At 30.6% G+C, this 25921-nt stretch overlaps 1 protein-coding gene across 1 annotated transcript in view; it reads left to right on the forward strand.

Annotated features, from left to right (window-relative positions):
• Nucleotides 1-25921, forward strand: part of LOC115877278 — a 168086-nt gene that overhangs the window by 121934 nt on the left and 20231 nt on the right. Inside the window, exon 3 of the mRNA XM_030893414.1 lies at nucleotides 15789-16009. Within this exon, the coding sequence (XP_030749274.1) occupies nucleotides 15789-16009 (221 nt within the window). The remainder of the gene's footprint in view (nucleotides 1-15788; nucleotides 16010-25921) is intronic.

The raw sequence follows: 25921 nt of genomic DNA on the forward strand, positions 1-25921 counted from the left end.
ATTTCTTGTGTATTTCTATATTATGATAAATGACACTTGGGATTTTTCGTCGAGGTGAATAGCTACAGATTAGCGTAATACTGGATTACCTAATTGCTAAAGACTACTGATATAGGAATTTTTTTCGACATACAGTAAAGTTTTTTCCCGTATTCTGATTTATAAATTTGGTAAAGCCAATTTACTACTGCCGCGAAACCGACCCATTACACACTGAAGATGTTTTCTAGATAATATACATCTATTCTTATAGTAAGTTAGCAAAGTACTATATAATATATAGTACTGAACAAAAAATGTGGTTTTCTAGGCTTGTCCGTGTATATCAGTCACATTGACTAATTCATTTGAAGAAAATCTGTAACTATTATCTCTACCATTTATACTTATTACAACAAATTAAACTAAAATTCAAATTTTGTTCTTAACTTGCTTAACGGACATGAAATTGTGATAATCATTACTCTTTGTCATGGCAACTATGATGCTATAGCGCAATTGTATTAAAAATATGGGTAAAAATAGAAAAAATTGGAATAAATTGCGAACTAATAAAAATAGGTATATGACATACTTAATAAAAGTTGAGTAGTTTTGTAAAATCTATCAGAAAAAATGATAATATATAGGGTGTACCATTTAAAAAAATTGAAATTTCTTAATTTTAAGTAGTTGAAATTTATAAATATATTTTGAACACCCTGTAGCATTTAACTAAAATATCTTAACATATATCTTCTTTTTAATCTCTATAGAACTATCATACCAAGTTTTGGTATTCCAACTTCAGAAACAATGGTACTACTGGCAATTTTTTACAACACTGCAATTTAACATTTGTTTAAACAAATTTAAATATTTCAAAAACTGTTAATTTTAGGTATATAACATTATATATAAAAAAGTTATAAAATTTTAGGCAGAATCTAAAAATAAAATAAAAAATAGGGTATTGCATTTAAAAAAACATATGTTATATCCGCCACACTTTTTTGAAGCACCCTGTATACTCTATAATAATTTTAAAATGTGTATCTTAACCTTCCCTATAACTTTTATATTAAACATTTCTTTGTTAACCTCGAAACAAATGAGATAATGGACTTTACTCTATCGTTGACTCACCCTGTACATATTTCAAATACTACTTTCTTTCCCATTAAAATCAATAAAAATTCGCGATAAAATTAGATAATTTTGATAATTATTAATTAACTTTTCGACCACTACCAGTCAATGATTTATGCATGCGAAACCTGGATACTTAAAACGAATATTATAAGGGAACTGCAGGTCGCACAAGGCTAAAAGGAGACCGCAAAAGTATACAGTGGATACGACAAAAGACCCAGATAATAGATGTCATCCACAGAATCAAATCCCTCAACTGGCAATGGACAGGACACCTGGAAAGAAGGACAGACAACAGATGGACCACAAAAATGACATGTTACAACTAGTCTATTGTACAATTATACACATGTAATATGTACTTTAGAATATTGCCATTTTGTGCTATAATAAATATGACACTTTATACTGTATGATCGAAAAAAAAAACGGCGTCAGCGATGACTATGAAATGAATACCGCTGTCATTTTATATGTAAAATTATATGGGGTATGTCATTAATCATCATTCCCAAGCCCGCCCTTATTCGATCGATATGGTATTAATAAAATTCGAATTTTATGCAGACGAAGTCACGGGAAATAACTAGTACTTATATAACAAAGAAGTGCGAATCATGTTTAACAGAATTGTGAAAAATAATCTAAACTGATATTGTTTATTATAAAGTTAGTTTTGATGAAATACCACGTAAAATTCAAACGGAAACTCGCTTGTTTGTGGCCTTATACCCGGAAAACAAATTTTACGTGTATGAATGTTTTCCAAGAAATACCTTTAATTTTTAGATTTATCTTTTGGTGGCCAAATATTCAGGCTTTCTTTTAAAGAAACGAACCTAATACAAAAGAATAGACATTATTTTAATCTAACACTCCCAACATACATTTTTGTTATTAGCCTAATAAAAAAACAGAGAAGTGAGAATCCTGTTTTACAGAATTATGAAAAATATTGTAAAAGGATGGATATTATACAGCTAGGAATTTTATCAATAACAAAGGAAGTTATTATTTATTATATTATACTAAGAAATAAAAAAATATATATTTTTTACGAAATACCTATGCACCAAATCTAAACGAAAACTCGCTTATTTGTGGCTATATATTCAGGGGAGTATTCAAAACAAATATTAGGGGAGTACTTTACAAAAAATATTTTTTCTATTTTTTAGAATCTCTTTCAGTGGCCTAATACCTTTTTTAAGAAGCAAAACCGCCACAAAAGTATAATTTTATTTTTATTTAGCTGTATAGTAAAAATAAAATCTATATATTTCTAGCGCTTTTTTTGATGAGGTGGTAAAAAAGCCTGCATAGCCACTTTTGATATCAGTGATGTTGTGTAATATATAGTGCGTTTATATCTTATTAAATCCTTACATAACGGAATTTCAAAATAAAATTAACTGGAAATTATACAGGCTAACACACCAAACATTCTGTAATCTTAACAATTAAAACTTGATTTCCGTTTCCCCTCATAACGCGCGCAACAATTCCTCTCATTTGTCGTTAATATTTCGCACAAGTGGGGAAAACTTTAAACAAAGGCCTGCGCGCTCCCAGAATTAAACACTGAAAATTTATTATGTCAAAAGTTGCTAAACAGTCAGCCACTGTTTCGGGGGGCTGGGAGAACAAGGGGTTGAAGAGGGTTGTGTTGGGTGGAAATGAAATGTGGATTTTGGGGCTATATCTTGATATGAGATATAAGTTAGGTTTCGTTGTTATGCTTACCTTGCTACATTGATGAAAAATGGTTTGAAGAAAAGTTTGGTGAGTTTGAGGTAAACCTATCGATTTAAACGCCATTTTAGAGAATTAATAAGAAAGTACAGGATGTATGAAAAGGTCCTTTGTACGTGTCGGTTAAAATTTAAATATGATTACAGAGTAAAGCCAATAGTTACGGATTTTCCTTCAAATTCAAATTAAAATTCTTTATTCATGTTAAATTACCATTAAGGTTTACAAACGTCAGTGTTACCAAGCATTGCAAAGGATGGATACAAAGTAAAATGAACCGTTATAGCTAGACAGTTGAAATTTTTACAGATAATGTATATATGTTGCCGCTATAAGAACAAATACTAAAAACAGAATTAAATAAATGTTTATAAATAAAAAAGTACTTTCACTAAACATTATCTTTTAAGTAAGAATTTTACATAGAATCTTTCAAGTCCTCGGTGGCCGCGTGGTTAAAGCGTTAGGACTTAATGCTGCTATGACGTTGGAGCCGTAGTAAGGCAGGTTCGAATCCTAGTCAAGGCGACTTTTTTTTAATCGTTTTTTTTTAATTTTTACATATTTTTACATATTTATTTTTACTTTTTACATATTTATTATTGATTAATACAATTTTTAGTAATGTGTTTCTTCATTTTTTTTAAATTACTTATACGCGCATTCAAAATTTCAACTCAGTTTCACTTCAAATATGCACACATAGTACACGTACAATTTTTTTAAAAAAATGTCATAAAAATTAATTTTTGAGACGTGATTGACAATATATAAAAGTCATTTTAACGCCTAAGCATAAAAGTAAAGCACTTACTATTAAGCGCAAAACTAAGAAAATATATTATTAAACTGACGTAAAGTGTCAAATTCAATGAGCGTAACCATAGTTTCTTGATATATATAATTACTTTTTGTTTGAAAAAAAAACATGTTCTATTCGGAGTACATATGTATTACATATATAATAAAAATAGAACATTACAGTAAAAATTTACACATTAACATTTACAAAGCACAAACACATTAAAAGGTACCTTAGCCAGAGAACTTAAAAGAAAGATACTTGTCTTGCAAGTAGAACGCATTTTCAGTTAAAAATGTCCTCAATTTAATTTTGAAATCCTTGTTTGATAAATTCTTAAAACATTCAGGCAGGTTAATATAAAATTTGACAGACCAATACCCCAGACCATCCTTCTTAGACGCCAGTAGTCTGTTACAATATTATTCGTGTTTCGTGTATTATAGTCATGAACTTCGCTGTGAGTTGTGCATGAGTCTATGTTATTCCTTAAATTTAGTAGGTTGCCATAAATACAGGGTGGCCCATCGAAAACGTTCCGCAAAGCATAACGGCCAGGGTATTTTTTTTTTCAGAAAATTCAAAAACACGTCAATTTTGTTTGTGAGGGGGTCAACTTTTGCCCCAAAAATGATTGCAAAATCTTCAACCCTCTAAGCGGGGGTGTCATCCCCCAATTTTTTTCAAATGTGAAGGGGGGTCAAGTGGTACCGTAATGAAAAGAGCTTTCTATTATCTATACTTTCCCGCTTCGTTTTTGAAAATCGGTCGACTGATTGAGAAAATATGAAGGATTGAAATTTGAAAAGTTTATTTAAACTGTAATTATTTAGCTGTTCTGTGACTTGTGCGTTGAAGTTCTTCTCAATATCGTTAAACTTTTTAACAATTATGGTGTACTCACTTGCAGAAAAAGTGGAAATAATCGAACTTTATTTAAAAAATAATGAATCTGGCAATCGGGTTGCGCAGATATTCAATGAACGCCATCCTGACAAATACCTATAAATTGTTCGCCACAAAATTGTTCGCGGGTTAGTAGCAAAATTTCGCGAAACTGGTTCTGTTACGAATAAAAAGAGACAGAGGGAAAATCCTGTAGTAAATGAAGCTATGGAGGTATTCGTATTGCAAGTGTCCAAAGGATAATAAAAAAAACACAAGTTCCATCCGTACAAAATTCAGTTGGTACAAGAACTCAACGAAGACGATTTTGATCGTCGCTTGCACTTTTGGGAAACTATGAGTGAACGAGTGGCGAATGATAATAATTTCCTATTTAATGTGTGTTTTTCGGATGAGTGTACTTTCTTTTTGAACGTTGTAGTTAATCGGCACAACTGTCGGTACTGGGCTGAGGACAACCCCAGGGTTTTTCACGAGGTGCACACATAAAACCCTCAGAAATTGAACGTGTGGGCTGGTATTTTTGGAAATTCTATTGTAGGTCAGTTTAACGATATTGAGAAGAACTTCAACGCACAAGTCACAGAACAGATATCTATCAACTACCGCACCTGATCGTTCAACCTTGTGGCCAGTGAAAAAATACGTAAACATCTAGAAATAATAAGAAAAAACAACAAATTGGTCGAAGAAATTTATCCTTATCATTTAGTCTGATCTTAGTCAAATTTCAATCCTTCATATTTTCTCAATCACTCGACCGATTTTCAAAAACGAAGCGGGGAAATATAGAGAATAAAAAGCTCTTTTCATTGCGGCGCCACTTGACCACCCTTCCTATTTGAAAAAAGTTATAGGATGACACCCCCGCTTAGAGTGTTGAAGATTTTGCAATCATTTTTGGGGCAAAACTTGTTCCCCTCGCAAACAAAATTGACGTGTCTTTGGATTTTTTGAAAGAAAACAATACCCTAGCCGTTATGCCTAGCGGAACGTTTTTAATGGGCCACCCTGTATAAAGAGATGGCAATATCAGTACATTGGCATTTTTCCTAAAGATAATTCAGAATCTTCCAGGACTTAGAAATATTCAACTATATTTTCATGTTTTCTTAATTTTCTTTAAAAATGTATGGAAATTTGGAAAAGTATAAACCAGATTAACCATTTTAGAACAAGCAAAATTTTTATGAAAAATACATTTTTCTCAAAATATCAATAATAATAAAAATTTTCTTGTAAAGACAATCCAGGAACATACTGTATAGTTGGTTGGCTCGTCCTGTACAACACATATTCAAAAACCCCAAATATCTGTAATGATCGTACTATAACTTTCGTCTCTCTAAAATATCGCAATGCAGGCAAACTTCAAACAATCGACTATGGAATTTCTGAACCGAAATAGAAAATACAAAAGCTCCTTTCACGATAAACAGCTAATTTTCAAGAAGACAGAGATATCTAAAACTGCGAGATTTTCTCGCAGACATTGTTTCGTCGCAAACTCCTTCGCAAACTTTAAAATGCTGATATCGTCAAAAGTTTATAAGTCAAAGACGAGCAAGAGACGAGATCACCGCACCATACTTTTCACCCCAAAGAGTCGAAGATTCTTCTAAATGGGTATTTGTAAGGGAAAATGGCGGCTCCGTGGATGTGCAAGCAGCTGAAAAGGTAGAATAAAAAAGTTTCGAGATTGATTTTACGAGAAAAGTTGGTACGATTATGGTCTGTTATCTTCCATTTGTGAACTTAAGAATGGCTTGGAATTGTGTATCTGAGCCCTATTTCTTTTGACGGTTGGTGTATTTTGAGTTTTTTAATGACTTGTTGCTATCTGAAATAAAATATATTCCATGCATCTAATTTTACAAATTTACATAATATTTCATAAACTAATCTTTCTTTAAACTACTGAGCTTACATACCAGAATAAACTATGCACTACTCGTGACAAATTTGAGTGCTGTCAAGACGCATTGGGAAAAAGATGCTTAGTCTCAGTGGGAAAAAGATGCTTATTTCTTCCATATAGACAAGGAACATCAGAAACGGCCAGGCAAATAGCCAAATAATATTGATATATTGTTATATCAAAGAAGCGAGTTAGAAATAGAATAGCGAGTTACGTTTTAAAAATATTCAGAAATTATTATTTCAAGGAATTTATTACGAGTAGAAAAAATATTGTGCTGGGTTGGCGTTGGTTTCTATGTAATTTGACAAATAAATAAAGCTGTCTCTTTAGTTGTCAGTCTTGAGTCAATATTTTTTAATTCTCTTTGTGTCGATTGCTGATTGAATTGGAGCCAGAAATGGCTCAAAACGAAATAAGTAAATTACCCACAGATATTCAGGCTGAGGCGACAAACGCCATATCCAAACTACTTCCATTTAAATCCCGAATAACTTATGAAAAGGAATACAAAAATTTTCAAAAATGAAAGAAAGCAATTAAAAACGTGCGAGAAGAAATAAAGTTTTTAACCTATCCTCGCTGTTTATCTACTATTTTTGATAGATATAAGGCAATTTTAACAGTTGCTATGGAAAAATTCACAGATTTTGCAACATGCGCAACCATCATAGGCGTATTGAAAATACCAGACACAAAAGTCGGCGGTGGTCAGCAATCACCTGTTTTTTACATTTTATATTAACTTATGACGTCATTTGGAAGAGCTCAATAGAAATATAAAAGAACTAAAGCTTGTTTGGAAAGCAATTTGACATTCGTGACGTCAGCACTCCGGCAGTCTAACGTATCGCTAATTGCCATTCGCAAATATATTCCAGATAGGTATAGTGAACAAATGAACCGTTCGCAACGTTAAATAATTTTGATATTTGACTTTTATCGTGATGGCTTTTTATAAAAGTGAAGAATTTCACACAAAATCCTGCATCCCGTTTTCCATAAACGTCTAACCTAGCACCGACCGTGAATCAGCCTGTATACTTAATAATAAATAAATCAGTTTATTATAGTAAACACCACCGAAATATGGACTTGCATAACACCACAGTTTATTTGGGTTAAATATCACCTTATAGCAAAGTTTACAGCTTATAGTTTGGGCAAATGGGTTAAATCAGCTAAAATTGTTGAAATTAATATAAGCAGCGACCTTTATTGTTCAATTAAAACAATGATGTTTTCTAATTTGATGCATTGAGTTTTAACATAACATCTCCGATAACATTATTTTTTAATTTTTAGTAATCAAAATTTAATTATATTCCTGCTTGTAGTAGGTAAAATAAGTAGGTGCCTACATAGCAATACGCCCGTACTATGCAACTATGCACAATTCGGTATATAGCTAAATTGTTTCTTATCACAAATCTTTTCCTTGCATTTTTTGTTTATCATAATCTCAACAAGAAACGGACTCGGTGTGTATTGAGTTTGCGAATTTTATTATAAACAATTAATTTTTTCTATGTAATGTGTGATAATATACTGTTTATATCAAAAGTCTGGAACTCATCGAATATCTGACGAATTGCTAATATAGTTTTTTTAAAAATTGGTTAGATTAAGTTCGAAATTACGGCGGATCCATTAGAGATATTGACGTTGCCAGGTCTACAGTTTTTGAGAATCTGATAGCAACTTTTGTTTTTGTTATGAAACGCTCTGGGTTTTATTCGATATTTGGATTCTGAGAAAAACTCTACTTTTTATTAAACATACTTTAATTTAAACTTCATAATTTTCGAAGTATTCGCAAACATTAACATTTAAACAATAAATGGTGTTTTTTTTTTATCTAACAGACCGACCGACGGATAGTGACAGATTTTGGGCCACGATTTGAGGCAGTATGCTTTTTAGGGGATAATATTATACATACATACATTCTTGTGTTAATAATGCATGAATCAAAGAGTTATCATTTGTTCTTCATATTAACAAACGATCCTTCATTTTTTCGAAAATTATGTATTTAATACGATTATAATCCGACCAGGAATTTTGATTTTTAATGAAATTCAAAATCAAAATTCCACTGGAAACAATATTGGCAACCTGTTTAAAAACGCGAAATATTCCCTTATTCAAACATAAGTTCACATAAATGGTATGCCTATGGTTTGTCAGGATTTTTAGTTTGAATTTCATTACAAAACACAGGATAGCCAGATAAAGTCTATCAAAGACATATTTTTCGAACAACAATGACGAATCAGTTTTAATATGAAGAACACAATCATGATAACACTTTGATTCATACATTACTAACAAGGCTGTACGTATCAGGGGCGGATACAGGAATTTATTTTAGGGGGTCCCATATAAAAATGAATACACGGCAAAAGCCTAATATTTAACCCAATTTATAGTTTAGAAGGTTAGTTTTTATTTTTTAGATAGTTTTTATTTTTTAGAAGGGGCCTTGGCGCCATGGGCCCCCACTCTGTATCCGCCACTGATACGTATAATACTATCCTCTAAAAGGCATATCCGGCCTGCATGCCTATAATCGTGTCCCAAAGTACGAGGATGTATTTCAAGAAAATATTTTAACTTCTATAGGGTGGCTCAAAAAAGTGTGAGTGGACCGGGATGATTTTTTTAAAGGAACACTCTGTATTATTGCATTTTTGGCTTCCTTTCTGATTACTTTACATAATCCTAAGATAAGATGTAAATATATTTGGATAGTTTTAGAGATATTAATAAATAAATAAAAAAATATATATTTTTCAATAAGTTACAACGTAAGTTAATAAAATATTGTATTTCCAAAATAATTACAAATAAAATTAAGGTACAGCTGTTATCATTTTTTAAGCAATTGCCTCAAAAGTCTTAAAAAACGATTTTTAAGAAAAAACTAGTTTTATAAAAAGTTGATTACTTTCTTACTTTTGGGACACCCTGTATAATAAAAATTTTCTCATTTTTGATGCTTCTAGGCTCATACGTTTTTGGACACTAGTTAAGGTGTGCCTTTAACCTGAATCTGCGAAAATATGTTTTTTACATAAGTGCGTTAATATTGTAACACCCTGTATAAACCATTTCCTATGGGCTAATAATTGTTAATTTTTTCATATTTTGAATTGATTTTGTGATTTTAACACTAATTCATAATAAATAATACTAAATAATATCTATGAGCAAAATAATTTTTCCATAAAATAGGGTCCGCTGGCCCTCTGTGCGCCGCTGAAAAACTGTAGACTTGGTAACGTCGGCGTCGCTGTCGCGGATATTACTCACACAATCCGTCGTCATTTCGAACTTGAATCAATTTTTTTAAAAATTGGATGGGTAATTCGTCAGATATTCAATGCGTTCCAGACTTTTGTTATACTCTGTATAATTGGTTAGTTTGTGTTTGGATTTGTTGCTCATTCACATTTTCATCTTTAACAGAAATAAATAATGTACAGGTAAATTTAATAAGTTTGACTAGCGAATTTATGTGTTTTTATGGAAGCCGATATATTCCTACTTCAACTTTATGATAGAAAGTATATACATTTTACACCCTGTAATGTTTTTTAGAACACGTACAGAGAACTTAATGTCATACTAATTTATCACTAACTCAAACAAAATAATAATAATTAATTAATTGTTGTTCCAGAAATATATAGAAATTGCCATCATTTTCGTCACAGAAGAGCAATAACATTAGGTCCCATAGACAAATCAAAATTATTATTTTTTGACATAGACTAAGACATTACGTTGCCTCTAAATGTTTTAAAGTAAATAGACAACGATTACAGGGTAAAGAAAAATATAAATTTTCTATCAAAAAAAAAGATTTTTAAAAATTTCAAAAAAATCTTTTTGCTGAGATGGTAGTTTTCCTAAACCTGTTATAAATTTCAGCCCTATCACTGCAATAGAAGAAGCTTTAAGATGGGACTGAAACTTTGGCATGTAAAATCTTATGACCCTCGATAAAAAACGCACTGCACCTATACTCTATTATTATACATATACGAGTAGGAAAAAAGCTCCATTACTTCACTAAGTAGGTACTTACCTTTTTTTTCACTTGTTTTATTAAAGATAACCCTTGTTTGTAATTCTTGTATCACTAATTGAAACACACTTTCATTTTCCAATACACAGGTTTTTCGGTTTATTTTAACATACGCAACACTTCTTACTTTTATTTTTGGTTGTTTTATTTAACACGTACCTATCGTCGGAAACGAACAAAATAAAATGAAATATTCATGAAATATAACACACACCCTATTAGCTTCACGGCTTATACAATCGAATAAATCACATAATATTTCTCTCACATACACACTTGACTTAAAACTCAAAAAGTACCCACCAATATCTTAAACCTAACAGATTTTAATTAATTTTCAACACTTTTAAAACTTCGAATCGTATTTTAACATTATGGATCATTTTATTTACGACCTCTACCTCATTTCGGCCTTCGAATGTCCTTGCCCTATTACATTTTTCTAACGCCGGCTAAACTATCGACGTGTTGACAGGCAGGTTATCGAACCCATGTTGGCTCGAGCATGTCGTTTTTTCGAAGATGGGTCCCATATAAACGCGGCCAGAAGTATTTTCAATACTAAAAATATATATAAAATTGATTGACGTATTCAGTTGTTTTTAGTCATTTTCTGTTTCACCGGCAATGACTACTACTTTTGATTTTCAAATGACACAGTCGGTATTTTTTTACTTTATTCGATAGAAAATGACACTTTGAATAGAATGGCATATCATATGGCAACTTTTGACATTTTCGCTTAAAAAATCGTATTTTAAATTTCAATCTAGAATGTCATAGCTGTGGTAAAAGCACTAATTTTAATCAAGATGTCTTGGAAAAATAGATTTTATCAGTTACAAGATCATATTTTTAATCATATCTCAGTTTTTTCAAATGGAACGAGGGTGGTTAATCGGCATATTTAGAAAAATCATTTTTTTAAGAATAATTTTGTTTGTTAAATACTAAGAAGCAGGTTATAGCCGCTGCGATTTAAAAATCGCCATGGCAGTTTCAATTGCGATTGAAGAATCCGAGTTTTACTCATCTCTAGTTGAAACCATAAGATATGTACGATCGCTCATTTTCTTTTTTAGGAAGCAAAAAAATTGCATTAAAATATATTACAGAGAAGAAAGTCAAACAACAAGCTTTAAGAAAAGACGCAAACAATTAAAAATGAAATGAAACAAATGGGTTAACATCAACTATCGCGCACAAAAACATACCGGAAGAATAAAAACCGAGGAAGAAAAAACAACAAAAATATATATAGCATAATATAAAGGAGGCAGAATTGCTGCGTTTCTTTTGCTCATTTTGTCGCCCCGGTATTAAAAATATGTCGACCCGCCCGCGGAGGGCAGCGTTTCAGCCGCCGCCCCCGTCGAGATAAAAGGATTATGCCCCCGGGGGTGGGACGATTATTACTGGACGTGGACGGCGCAAAGGAATAAAAGCGGTCCTTTCGGGTTTCGGCATTCGGTCTGGAATTCGGTTATTTATTTTTTATAGTGCGGTTCAATTGTGTTGTTAGCATTTTTTTTATTTAATTATAAAATAGAAACATCATAGAAAGCGAGAAATTCTAGAGAATAATTTTAGAAATTTTTATCTATACTAATATACAGGGTGTTTCAAAACAAATGCGAAAAACTTCAGAGGGTGATTCCTTGTTCAAAATAAAGGGTAGTTTGCTTCATAAACGTTTGGTCAAAAGTCAACCATTAGGGAGATATTGTACAAAGACATGTAGAACAAAGACATGTTGGTACAAAGATGGCGGAAAAATAATGTTTTTATTTTTTATCTTGAAAACGAAAAGAGATCGACTAATAAAATTTTATGGAAGCATTACTGTTATGAAAACACACTTTCTGGTAATTTTTTCACTTTTTTAAAATGAGTGAAGGGGTTGAAATAAACTACCCCTATCATTCTTGTTAACGAAATTTAAAGAAAAATATTATCAAATACATGCAAAAAAATTAATTTGGATAGTTTAGTTTGTTTAGAAACTTTTTTATCTCTTGTATTTTTTTGATAAAACTCACCGATTTGAAATTAAAAAATAAAATGTAAAGCATTACATGTCAGGACAAAAAATATTTTCTGATAAAGAATCTAGTGGGCTGCTGTAATTTTTTTAGGAAAAAATCTAGTCGGCCGCTGTTACTTTTTAGGATGTTCCTAATATTTTTTCATTCGACATTACTCTACTGCAATACGTTATTATCTAGATGATTATTATTATCGTTATTATCACTAGATTCTTAATCTAAAAATGTTTTTTGTCCTGACATGTAATGCTTTACATTTTATTTTTTAATTTCAAATCGGTGAGTTTTATCAAAAAAATACAAGAGATAAAAAAGTTTCTAAACAAACTAAACTATCCAAATTAATTTTTTTGCATGTATTTGATAATATTTTTCTTTAAATTTCGTTAACAAGAATGATAGGGGTAGTTTATTTCAACCCCTTCCACTCATTTTAAAAAAGTAAAAAAATTACCTGAAAGTGTGTTTTCATAACAGTAATGCTTCCATAAAATTTCATTAGTCTATCTCTTTTCGTTTTTTGAAGATAAAAAATAAAAACATTATTTTTCCGCCATCTTTGTACCGCGATATCTCCCTAATGGTTGACTTTTGACCCAACGTTTATAAAGCAAACTACCCTTTATTTTGAACAAGGAATCACCCCCTAAAGTTTTTCGCATTTGTTTTGGAACACCCTGTATAAAATCCTTAAGTGACTGACATACTGATTAATCACGATCCTGCTCAAACCACTCAACCTAAGAAGCTCAATTTTGGCATACAGGTTGATTCTAGGGTATAGAGGTTCGATAAGAAGGGATTTGTCGAAATTCCAATTCCAAGAGGGTGAAACCACCCCTCAAATATTACAATATTTTTTATTTTAAAAACGGCCAAGTTTCCGAAAAAACGCTTAAACACGTGTATTTTATTTTGTTTTTTTACATATTTTAAGATTTTTAAAAATGTATACAGGGTGTCTCGAAAAATCTGGTTATTGATTAATCACGATCCTGCTTAAAGCGCTTGACGTAAAAAGCTGATTTTTGGAAAACAGATTGACTTTAGAGTGTAGAGGGATTTTTCGAAACTCGAATTCTAAGGGGGTGAAACGGAAAAGGGGGTGAAATTTTTTATTTAAAAACCGGTAAGTTTCGGAAAAACTCTTAAATACGTATATTTTATTTTGTTGTTTTACATATTTTAAGATTTTTTATAAATTTATACAGGGTGTTTCATAAAATATGACCATTGAGTAATCACGATTCTGCTTGAACTGCTTGACGTTTAAAGCTGATTTTTGGCAAACGGATGGACTGTGGGGTGTAGAGGTTCGATAAGGAGGGGTTTCTCGAATCTCAAATTCCAAGAGGGCGAAAACGCCCCTCAAATATTACAATATTTGTTATTTAAAAAACGGTTAGTCTTTCGGGAAAACGCTTGGACAAGCATAATTTATTTGTTTTTTTTACATATTTTAAAAAAAAATTGAATCTTTCTCCTCAGGCAGTATGTGAAAATATTTACAAACAAAAGGTTGCACGATTGCTTAAAATTGTCAAGCATCACAAACTGATGGATATGTTTTTTTTCAATTTTGTAAATGGGAAAAAAGTACCTATATTGGTTTTTACTTCAACATGAATTAAAATCATAATTTCAAAAAATAGAAAGTTCTAGTAATTAAAGTGGTTTGTGACATCTAATACGAATAACAGAAAACAATTTTTGTAAATTTGTATTATATTTTCAAATGCATAAGTAAATTAAAATACTGTAAAATAAATAGCTTCCGTTATTCAACACTATGTCATGTAACAAAATTTGATCATAAGTTTTCTAATATCTTTACGAAGTCCTCAGATGTTCGATATCTTTGAGTCTTTATAAAATACGTATGTATAAAATATACGTCTTTGGTATATTGCATATCTGCGAATTCAAATTGCTTTCAGAATATTATTATTAGGTTTCCTATAAATATGGTAATCCTGTTGTTGGCTATCATGTCGACGTAAACATATTTATATTAAACAAGTAATGTAGAAACGTGCTATTTTTAGTAAAATATTTGGATACCTATATAAATATCTTGAAAATGTAATCTTGGAAAATTTCATTAAAATAATCAAACTGATTTAATTTTACATATATCCAAAACACACTCTACAACGCCCTACACACTTTGTCGCCCAATTTTGTCGCATTTCGGTTTATTTCCAGTTATCTTTACCTACCTCGTTTTGTCTCGACCTACTTTTGATTCTATAAAACGCCTTAAAACTACTCGTGAAATTGCGGAGAAAGGCGTGGGAGTATGTTTTATCTGGCGTTTCCTGTTGCATTGTTCAATTTCGTTTCATTTCGAGCTATTTCCAAAATGGGACGGTATCTGTACCCGAGGCAAAGGACTTTTTTCATAAATCTCTGTGAAATAAGTAAACCTAGACGTTTCTAAAATAACTGTTTTTACGATGATATTTCGTTTGATTGGGAAAATTATTGATTCACCCAATGCCAACAAAAGTATGGTCCACGGACATTTTTAAAAGCATTTTTTTTGTTCTTTTGCTGTTCTGTTTTTTTAACGATGCTTTTATTAGCACCCAGTATGGTTTGATATAAATCCATTCAACTAGTATTTATTATGCAGGGATTTAGACAATTAAAAATAGAAAAACAAAACCAAATTCGTAAACTAAGCTTTGCTATAAACTACAGTATATAAATATTTTACCATAATAGAAATATGAACCGTACCGAAATATGACCGTAAAAGGAATATGAAATAATTAGACGATTTTTTACATAGTTTTGTGTATATTTTCTTCATGAGGTGCAATACCGTGGATTATAAGCCGATAAATGGTAGACCGCTACTTAATCACTGTTGTCCTATAGTTTTAGGATGAACACGGGCTTATATTTGAGTTTACTTCTGAGAATATTTCCAGAAATATTTTGCGAAATGTTTCACGAAATATTTCCAGAAATTTTTCGTAACATTTCGGTGATTGTGTAGAAGGCTGTTTAAAAGGGACATCTTTTTTTTTGAAGAATTAAGAAAAATTATCAAACCAATCATAAAATATACAATAAAATTGCTAGTTGTTATTTATTTAAGTATACTAAATCTTTTTTTTTTATTTCCTTTTTCAGGTTTATCCTTGGGATGCGGACTGGTAACTTTTGTGTCCGCTCTAACAGAGACATTGGCGGAGATCTATGAGTATCATAAAGATGGCGCCAACGGTCCAGACTACGACTACCGATACGGCTGGTGTTTTTTCACGGCCAGCATAGCCTTAATTTTGTCGTATCTCAGCTCGGCACTGTCATTCGTCGGCTATCTGAACAGATACACTTCGATCGATGAAATGGTGAGTATAATATAAAAGCACTATATTTCATTTGGTTTAGATTTTCATTAAAAAATATATACTTATTAATTGAAAGAAAGAAATTTTGCTGTTGTTAAACAAAACACCAGATACAAAAAATCTATTAAAAAAATATTTCTTACTTTCAAACTTGAAGAAACTTCCTGCATTCACTATTACATTTATCAATATAACTTGTATGTATAAAAATAGTCTTAATATTGGACATGAATAAAGAAAACACAACATAAATAAAACAAAATATTTTATTAATAATAATATTAATACCTAATTTTCAACCTACTGAATTTTATACCTTAAAACTTGGTTAAATTGCTTTTTATTTTTTTCAACCATTATCTTTTGACTATATTTCTCAACAGTACTAGAAGCTATTATTATTTACCTATCATATTATGATGTCTTTATTTTACAGCATCTCCAGGTTTTAGTACCATATACGAGTTATAAAACTTTACTGGTAGCTAAAACGACCCTCTGAGACTACATTTACTTTTCCACCGATTCTTCTTTCACTAAACTTTAAAAAATATAAAACACATGTAATAACAGAAACCAAAATGCAAAAGGAAAAAAAAATGCATGCTGACATATTTATCTTTTTTCATAACGCTAGTTTTTTTACCTAATTTGACAAAAATAATAACCAAATAACAACGTTTAGTTTGACAAGAGTGTGACAGGTTTCAAAAATCTTAAGTCGAGTTTATCCTCTAGATCATATATACTTAAGTGAATACGTAAGTCACTATGGAAACTGTCGCCAACATATGAAAGACTTATATTTATCTTCTTTCTTTGTTGCACATGCTTTGCTTCTATTCTATCTATCTTTGTAGAGGACCTTGTCGAGGAATTTGAATATTAATTTTAAAAAAAATAATTTGTAAAATGCATATATTTGAACGTTAAATTGAATGTTTACTGTCACAAAAATAATTAAATTATATAAAAAATACATTTAGCTACTCCGAACGATTATCAATATTCTTAGGAAATCTAACCAGAAAGTATGCGTGGGGTTTAATATAAATAAATGAACAACTGAATACTTTACTTGCTTATGAAAAGATAATTCGGGGACCTTTATATCAGAACTTCACACACCAAATACTTTTCTAGTCATTTTTACGAGTATTTAAAATTCCAACAAAAAAAAAATAGAAATATAATTGCACAAACTTAAAATTAACTTTTCACTGAACACACTTGCATCCTTGGCTATATAAAAGCCGATCTATAAAGGAGTAATTAATACAATTTTTAAAATAAAAAACGCAAAAAAGCGTCATTACACAATGAAAATACGATTATGATATATGATTGTGACAACATTATGACAATATGATGATAATGAAAATTTAATTTCCATAACATTGTATAATTTGTATTTTCTAACCCGTATAAAACTCTTTGATTATTCTGGAAATACGTGCAACCTTTAATGCGCGTGCGCAAAGTAAGGTCCTCGGAAAGGAAAAGCGTACTGAACGTTTCATAAGTGCAATAAAGAAGGTTTGAAAATGACATATTGTGATGTTGGAGACATCGTTTTTAATGCTAATCGTATGGCGTTTATGCATCCACGTAAGTATGGATGATCTAGGGCATCTGCTTCCGAGCGACGTTTACCGTGCCGTCACTCCAATTATATTAAAATATGATCTGTCATTTTTGAAATAAACCAATAAGACTGGTTAAAAACAACAAGAGACGACGCTGTGACGGATTTATATACAGGGTTGTTCACCACATACGACACGGAGTATTGTAGCTAAACGATTAGATTTTTACAAATTGTAAGTTTTGGGTTCGTTGAAGGACCATTAGAGCTACAATTTAAATATATTTTTACAAGATACAGAGTGTCCCAAATAAATAAAAAATATCAAAATTGCATTTTTTTAAATGGAACACCCTATATATTATTACATTTTTAGTTTCTACGATTAAAATAAAAGTAAATTTTATTAAGGTTTATTACACTTAAACCTTACCGTTTTTGAAATATTTTCAATTTTGTGAAATTGCAGTATAAATTTTAAAGCTTCATTTTTCCGAGGGTATCAAAGTTTTTAATACTAAATATTTAATGAAGTTTATTTATTGATCAGTTATGGTGTTGCAATAATAAAAACTTTACTACCTTATACAGAGTGTCTAAAAATTTATTTTAAATAATTACTAGCTTTAAACGGCAATAACTTATTTAATTTAAATAGAACACCCTGTATATTTTATGAGAATCAGATGCACAATTTAATTGTCTATCAAATTGTATTATACCACTTCTTACCTATTCCTTCAAGTTTTCGTAGAAAATGCATTTTCTTATAATTTAGACCTCATTTATCAATATACCCATGGAATATTGACATTTTAGATTGTTTTTAAAACAACAAATGTACAAAATGTACAGGCTAGTAATATTATCGTTTTTTTTACCATTTGTATGCAAAAAGAAAACTATTTAAATCTTTATAACAGAGTATACATTATATAAAATATACCACTACTACTAATACATTAATTAAATATACCACCAGTATTTCCGCCCAATTACTAATTAACTATATACTTTATTGTGTTCGTTAATAAATTATTCTAAATAAATGTGGATTTGAATCAGAAATCAATATAATAACAAGTTATGAAAATGAACGTCTCTGTTGTTATAAATAAGCATTTTTCGAAAAATTAAATATCATTGTTAAGGTGGTACTTTTTACCACATTGTCTAATACACATATATAATTCAGTTTTTTAGTATTTGTAGCAATTATTACTAATCAACGCAAACAATTAATGTCGTTTGAATACTGGAATCATATTAATTGGTTCTCAACAAATATTTAAACAGTTTTTTTTTTATTTTTTAATGAAATAAACGAACTATATCGACAATATTAGTATCTGTACTCTTTAAAAATTTGGTACATCTTTAAAAATAATCTAAAATGTCAGTATTCCATGGGTATATTGATAAATGAGTTCTAAATTACAAGAAAATGCATGTTTTCTACGGAAACTTGAAGAGATAGGTAAAAAATGGTATAATACAATTTGATAGATAATTAAATTGTGCATCTGATTCTCATAAAATATACAGGGTGTTACATTTAAATTAAACAAGTTATTGCCGTTTAAAGCTAGTAATTATTTAAAATAAATTTTTAGACACTCTGTATAAGGTAGTAAAGTTTTTATTATTGCAACACCATAACTGATCAATAAATAAACTTCATTAAATATTTAGTATTAAAAACTTTGATACCCTCGGAAAAATGAAGCTTTAAAATTTATACTGCAATTTCACAAAATTGAAAATATTTCAAAAACGGTAAGGTTTAAGTGTAATAAACCTTAATAAAATTTACTTTTATTTTAATCGTAGAAACTAAAAATGTAATAATATATAGGGTGTTCCATTTAAAAAAATACAACTTTGATATTTTTTATTTATTTGGGACACTCTGTATCTTGTAAAAATATTTTTAAATTGTAGCTCTAATAGTCCTTCAAGGAACCCAAAACTTACAATTTGTAAAAATCTAGTCGTTTAGCTACAATACTCCGTGTCGTATGTGCTGAACAACCCTTATATAAACCCATCCATAGTTTAATTACATTTTTTTTTATAGTAAAATAAATGGATTGGTATGAATGTCATCTGCCTTTTTTCTGTCATCGTCTATCAAAATCTTTTCTGAGTCGTAAAACAGAGTACACCTGTATTGTCTATATTGAAAGCATCGATACAAACGTCTGATCCAATTGTTTCTATCTAAACCTATCCCTAGTGTTGTTTGGAATATTGTTTAACAGGCCAAACTTCAGAACAAACATTTTATATTAAAAGAGGGGCAGATCGATTAACGAAGGTCTAAAATGGTATAATGACCGTTCGGTTGATTGATTTTAGAAAGTTTTATAGAGGGTATGTTTACATGGATATTGAGGTTTCACCATCCTCTTTGTCTGAAGGATAACCTCTCCTTAAAAAAAAATTGAAAATTCCTAAAACTCTACGGGGTGCGTCTCAAAAGTGGCTAAACCCTATAAATTTTTTATTTTTTCAGGTAAAAAAAACGAGATTTGGTATGTTAGTATATGACATAAATTAGGATTGATTGACGTATTCAATCCATTCAGCCACTTCCTGTTTTACCGGAAATGACTACAACTTTTGATTTTTAAATGACACTCGGTATTTTTTTTTACTTTATTCCATAGAAAATGACACACTCTAAATAGAATGACATATTTATCATATGTCAACTTTTGACATTTTCACTTAAAACAAAATTGTATTCTAAATTTCAATCTAGGGTGCCACGACAGTGCTAAAAACACTAATTTTGGCGCTTTGGAAAGATAGATTTGATCATCTAATGTTTAAAGTGTCTTGTTCTGGCTGGTTAAAAGATGCCCAAATCGTATATTTAATCATGTCTCAATTTTTTCAAATGGAACGAGGGTGGCTCATTAGCATATTTGGAAAAAGCATTTTTTTACGAATAATTTGGTACCACACACTTGGTATTTTGAGTTAAATTGTCGTTATGAATCGCATGTTGCAATTTCAAATGAACTATATTCGAAAACACCAAAAGGTGACATATGATATGTCATTATATTTAAAGTGTTATTTTCTATTGAATAAAGTAACAAAATAATGAGGGTGCCATTTAAAAGTCAAAATTTGTAGTCACCCAAAACAATTGAATACGTCAATTATTTCTAATTTGTCATATACTAACATACCAAATCTCGTTTTTTGTCTGAAAAAAATCTTCTGAGCCTGAAATTAAAAAAGTTATAGAGGTGAGCCACTTTTCAGATGTACCCGGCATAAACCTTCTAAATCTAATTCAAGTATATTTAAAACATTTGTGAATTATATGATAATATAATTTTATTTTAGTCACTTCTCTAGTAAATTTTCATAATTTATTTGGATACTATACATTTTTGTTAAATTTTATTATAAAACTCTTGCGTTATCATGTTTCAAACATGTAAATCAGTACATTTATCAAGTTCCTGACGTCTCCATTTACTGTCATTGGATTAATCTTTGCCGGTATTAACTCTATTGATAAAAATCGGGAAAAATAGGGAAGAATGGAAAGATTTGTACAAATATCGATTTTGTATCTGTAAAAATAAAAAAGTTATAGAGGTTAGCTACTTTTGAGACGCACCCGGTATATTTCTATTACTTACTTCAAACGAAAATACAGATTTAAATGAAATAGAAGAACCCTTTTAAAGGAAAATGTATCAAATTTACACACGATATCTTTATAAACATCGTCAGTCTGAGCGGTCCGATGTCGGATGCAAATTGTTCTGCATATTCATTCGATCTGATAGGGATGATGTAAGCAAATTGCCGGCCAGATATGTTTATGTAATTTGTAGGGCACCGAAAGGAGTAGCGAACGAGCAAAATGGGGAAACGCCAGAGCGAGGAACAGGAGACAAAGACGTTGTGGAGCGGAATGCTGGCGAATATTTGTCGCCAAATTGTTTTAAATATTTAAAGGGATCTGTATCTCGGTCTGTTAATTCCCTTTTCAATGGAAATCGTAATAGAATAAAACAAGAAGGAATAAAGAGATTTATGTAAATTCTAAAATACAGTGTTCCGGAATATTAACACATCTTTGAAAATTTTATTTAAAATATACCGACGCACAGTGGTTCCCCTTAATTAGCTGCGCGGTCATAACTGTTAGATATCTAGATATAGCTTGACTGCACCTTTTTTAATAGAAATTGATAACAAATGCTAAATAAATGTATATAAAAAACTTAATGTAATATGTATTAAAAAAATTGGGCCCAGTTGGTGTGATTTGCATTTTAAGTTCTATAACTATTCGGAAAGGTATATACAGATTATGCTTGCACATATGTACGTGTTTTTTTTTCATATTGAAGAGGTCAAATTTATTTTAAATGTTGAAAAAATAAATGAGAGTTGTTTCATTTTATATATGCAATTTTATTGTCAATTGATATACAGTGTGTCCACGAAATAAGTTGACACGAAGAGGAAAAAATAGGTTACTTTTATTTTAAGACAAAAAGTCAATCTTTAACCACCCGGTATAAGATCCGGCGGCAATTCGCGGCAGCCAGTGACAATTAATTTATATGCAATATACTTTAAGCAACAAGTATTATCATGCTATTTAAGAGGATTTGAAAGGGAAAGTAGTTAAAAGTCTTAAAGAGTGACAAGCAAAAATGTAAAAATACTATTTTTCTTGCCCTCAAATACATTGCCATAAACTAATATTACTTAGGTTTAATTAAGTGTCAAAAAGAAAAAACAGTTCTTTTTACCTTCTTTTCGAACGTCCATTACAGAAAAGTCAACAGCTTTTATCAATTTTAATAAAATAAGTAATTAATTGGCGTTATCTGAAAACTGTTTATGTCACCTTGATATCAGTAGCAAAAATGTGACATTTCTAATAAAAAAGCGCTACACTACGCTTACTTGATTTTGTTATTTATTATGTATCGTTGACAGGGGAATATAAGAAAAGTATTAGCAACAGTTTCATGCAAACATTTTGAAATTAGTATTTCTAAGTAACGACCTATCTGGGAACCACTGTGCGACGGGCCGAAAAATATTCAAGCTTATTGAGATGAGTTTAAGAGTTTAGTTTGTCAGATAGAAACACCAAATACTAGTTTTGGAATAAACTTAATAATGTATTCTTTACTTTAATTTATTCATAGTGGCATAATTTTTTCACTTGTTGGCGGAAAGACATTTAAAATAATATATGAGAAAATGCGAATCAGGGATCATTCAGTTATGAAAATTTTTGTCAAATAGAAACACCAAATACTAGTTTGGGAATAAACTTAATGTATTCTTTACTTTAATTTATTCCAAGTGTTTAGAAAAAACAGTTTCACTTGATGGCGGAAAGACACATTTAATGTAATATATAAGAAAATGCGAATCATGGATCCTTCAGTTATGAACATTTTTGTATGAAAAAAATACCAAATACTGGTTTTAGAATAAACTTATTAAACACCTTAATAAAAGCTCTTAAATAATATTCAAGCTTATTGAGACTCAAACTTATTAAACACCTTAAAATATTCAAGCATTTTAAAATTCCATATCTTTTATTCTAGTGGGTCAATTGTGGGCCAAAAGCATAGGTAGTCAGATAACCACTATTATATTAAGGCGGTAGATATACGCCTTATTAAAATAATTATAAAATTCTTATATTCAATTTTTGTATTTTGTAAACATTGTTGGAAATATAAAAAAGAGTCTTAAATAAGAGCAAATCGTTTTAGAGGTAGTATAGTTCGATCTCAGAAACACGATGATGTGTGAGGTTTTTTTTCAGAAAAAACACGAAAAAATAAACCTCATATTATTTTTTTGGATTTATTTTTAGCTTATAGTTAAAAAACATACTTTCTTTATAATATGGCAACATAGGTAGTTGATTAACATTACAAGTAAGAAAACTCAAAAAAGATCCAGTGGTTCTGAAAATGTTAGCAAAAAATAATTTTTTGGAAAATTTTCATAGTAAAATAACTCGGTTATTTTGGACTTATTTGAAAAACGATAAAGACGAGATATGTTTCTTTTATTGATATCTACTAGCCCTGAAAATATTTGCATTTATTTGAGACTCACCCTGTTTAATGTCGCCAAATATCTGCAATGGTCTGTGCTCACTCTGTATATGATAAAAAAATGACTTGTTTAAAATGGCCATGTCATATGTTATTTGTAAAGAACCAAGCCACGATTCATAAAAACATATCGAAATCCCGTCGAGGATTTGAGTGGAAATTAATGGTTAAATTTTGTGTAAATTTTGTCCGTATCTCTATAATAGTATGTTCCAGTGTGTACATATTTTTTGAAACGAATTAAAGTATATTTAAAATATTGATCAACTATATGATAGTATAATTTATTTCTAGTTAACCTTTTCGTATGAATTTTCATAACTTATTTGGATAGGATAGATTTTTGTTAAATTTTATTACAAAACTACAGTATTATCATGTTACAAACATGTAAATCAGTTCATTTATCAAGTTTTTGACGTCTCCATTAATTTGCTGTCATTATATTAATCTTTGCCGGTATTAACTTTAGCAAATCTTGTTTGATAAAAATCGGGAAAAGAAGGGAAGAATGGAAAGGTTTGTACACAATGAAGTGGCAATATAAAAGAGCTAATACCGAACCACCTAAAGCGGGAAGAGGGGATATACCGTCACACACAAGTCAGTAGCGGCTTGTGACTTTTTTAAATATAGGCGGAAATATACCTTTTTGTAAATAAAATTACGTATACAAATTGAGCGTTTTACAAGCACTTGATTAGTATTATTCCTAAACACTCATATTGTCAAACTGTTCGTATTTATTATAAATTCCTTTATTTTGTTGCATTCATAAGCCAGTAATTTTTGACATATTTGATGGATTTTAGGTTACGAACATCGATTGTAAAATATGTTGAGCAACACAAGATTTATCTGTTCCAGCATATCTTAACGTATGCTCATTGAATTCAGTTATTATTGACCTCCTAGGTTACCCAACATTATTTCTGATTATAATCCCTACATTCTTCATATTGTATACAGGGTGGCCCATCGAAAACGTTCCGCAAGGCATAACGGCCAGGGCAATTTTTTTTCAGAAAATTCATAAACGTCTCCGATCCGTAGGTACAAACAGATTCAAAGATAGAGTTGTACATCATCTGTTTCGTTCTTCTTGAAATTCTATCGCTCCAAAGAGTTCAGTTCCCTAATTATTTTTCTTCCCTGTCCAATTTTATTAGATATATCCTCATTGCTTTTGCCATCTGAGGAAAGAGTTACTCCAAGGTATTTAAATTTGGAGCAGTGTTTTATTGTTTTGCCCATACCAATATCCAAATCACTATGATCGTCGTTTCCTACAGACATGTATTCGGTCTTTTTCATATTTACAATCAATCCAAATTGTTCCAACTCTTTTTGAAGCACCCTCAGCATGTAGCTAGCATCATCTCGATCTCCCGTTATCAAAACTTGGTCATCGGCGAAGAGAAGAGTATAGAGCATAGAGTCCTCGATTGGTAGACCCATTCCACCACATCTTCTTTTCCATCTTTTCAGAGTCTCTTCGACATATGTCTTAAAGAGTAGAGGGGCTAAAGAACATGCTTGTTTGAGTCCCTTGGAAACAATAAATTCCTCAGAGTATTGAAATGATTTCAAAAAAGATATACAGAGTGGCCCATCGAAAACGTTCGGCAAGGCATAACGGCCAGGGTATTCTTTTTTTCAAAAAATCCCAAAACACGTCAATTTTGTTTGTGAGGGGGACAACTTTTGCCCCAAAAACGATTGCAAAATCTTCAACCCTCTAAGCGGGGGTGTCATCCCCCAATTTTTTTCAAATGGAAAGGGGGGTCAAGTGGTACCGCAATGAAAAGGGCTTTCTATTCTCTATATTTTCCGGCTTCGTTTTTGAAAATCAGTCGAGTCATTGAAAAATTATAAAGGATTTAAATTTGAAAAGTTTATTTAAACATTTATCAGAGTAAATGATACGGGTAAATTCCTTCGATCAATTTGCTGTTTTTTCTTATTATTTCTAGATGTTTACGCATTTTTTCACTTGCCACAAGGTTGAACGACCAGGTGCGATAGTTGCTAGATAGCTGTTCTGTGACTTATACGTTGAACTTCTTCTCAATATCGTTAAACTTTTTAACAATTATTATAGTGTACTCACTTGCATAAAAAGTGGAAATAATCGAACTTTATTTTAAAAATAAAAATAATGAATGTGGCAATCGGGTTGCGCAGATATTCAATGAACGC

This window comes from Sitophilus oryzae, unplaced genomic scaffold, assembly GCF_002938485.1.
Source record: "Sitophilus oryzae breed Bouriz unplaced genomic scaffold, Soryzae_2.0 scaffold_1443_pilon_pilon, whole genome shotgun sequence".
In the NCBI taxonomy this organism is placed as follows: domain Eukaryota; kingdom Metazoa; phylum Arthropoda; class Insecta; order Coleoptera; family Curculionidae; genus Sitophilus; species Sitophilus oryzae.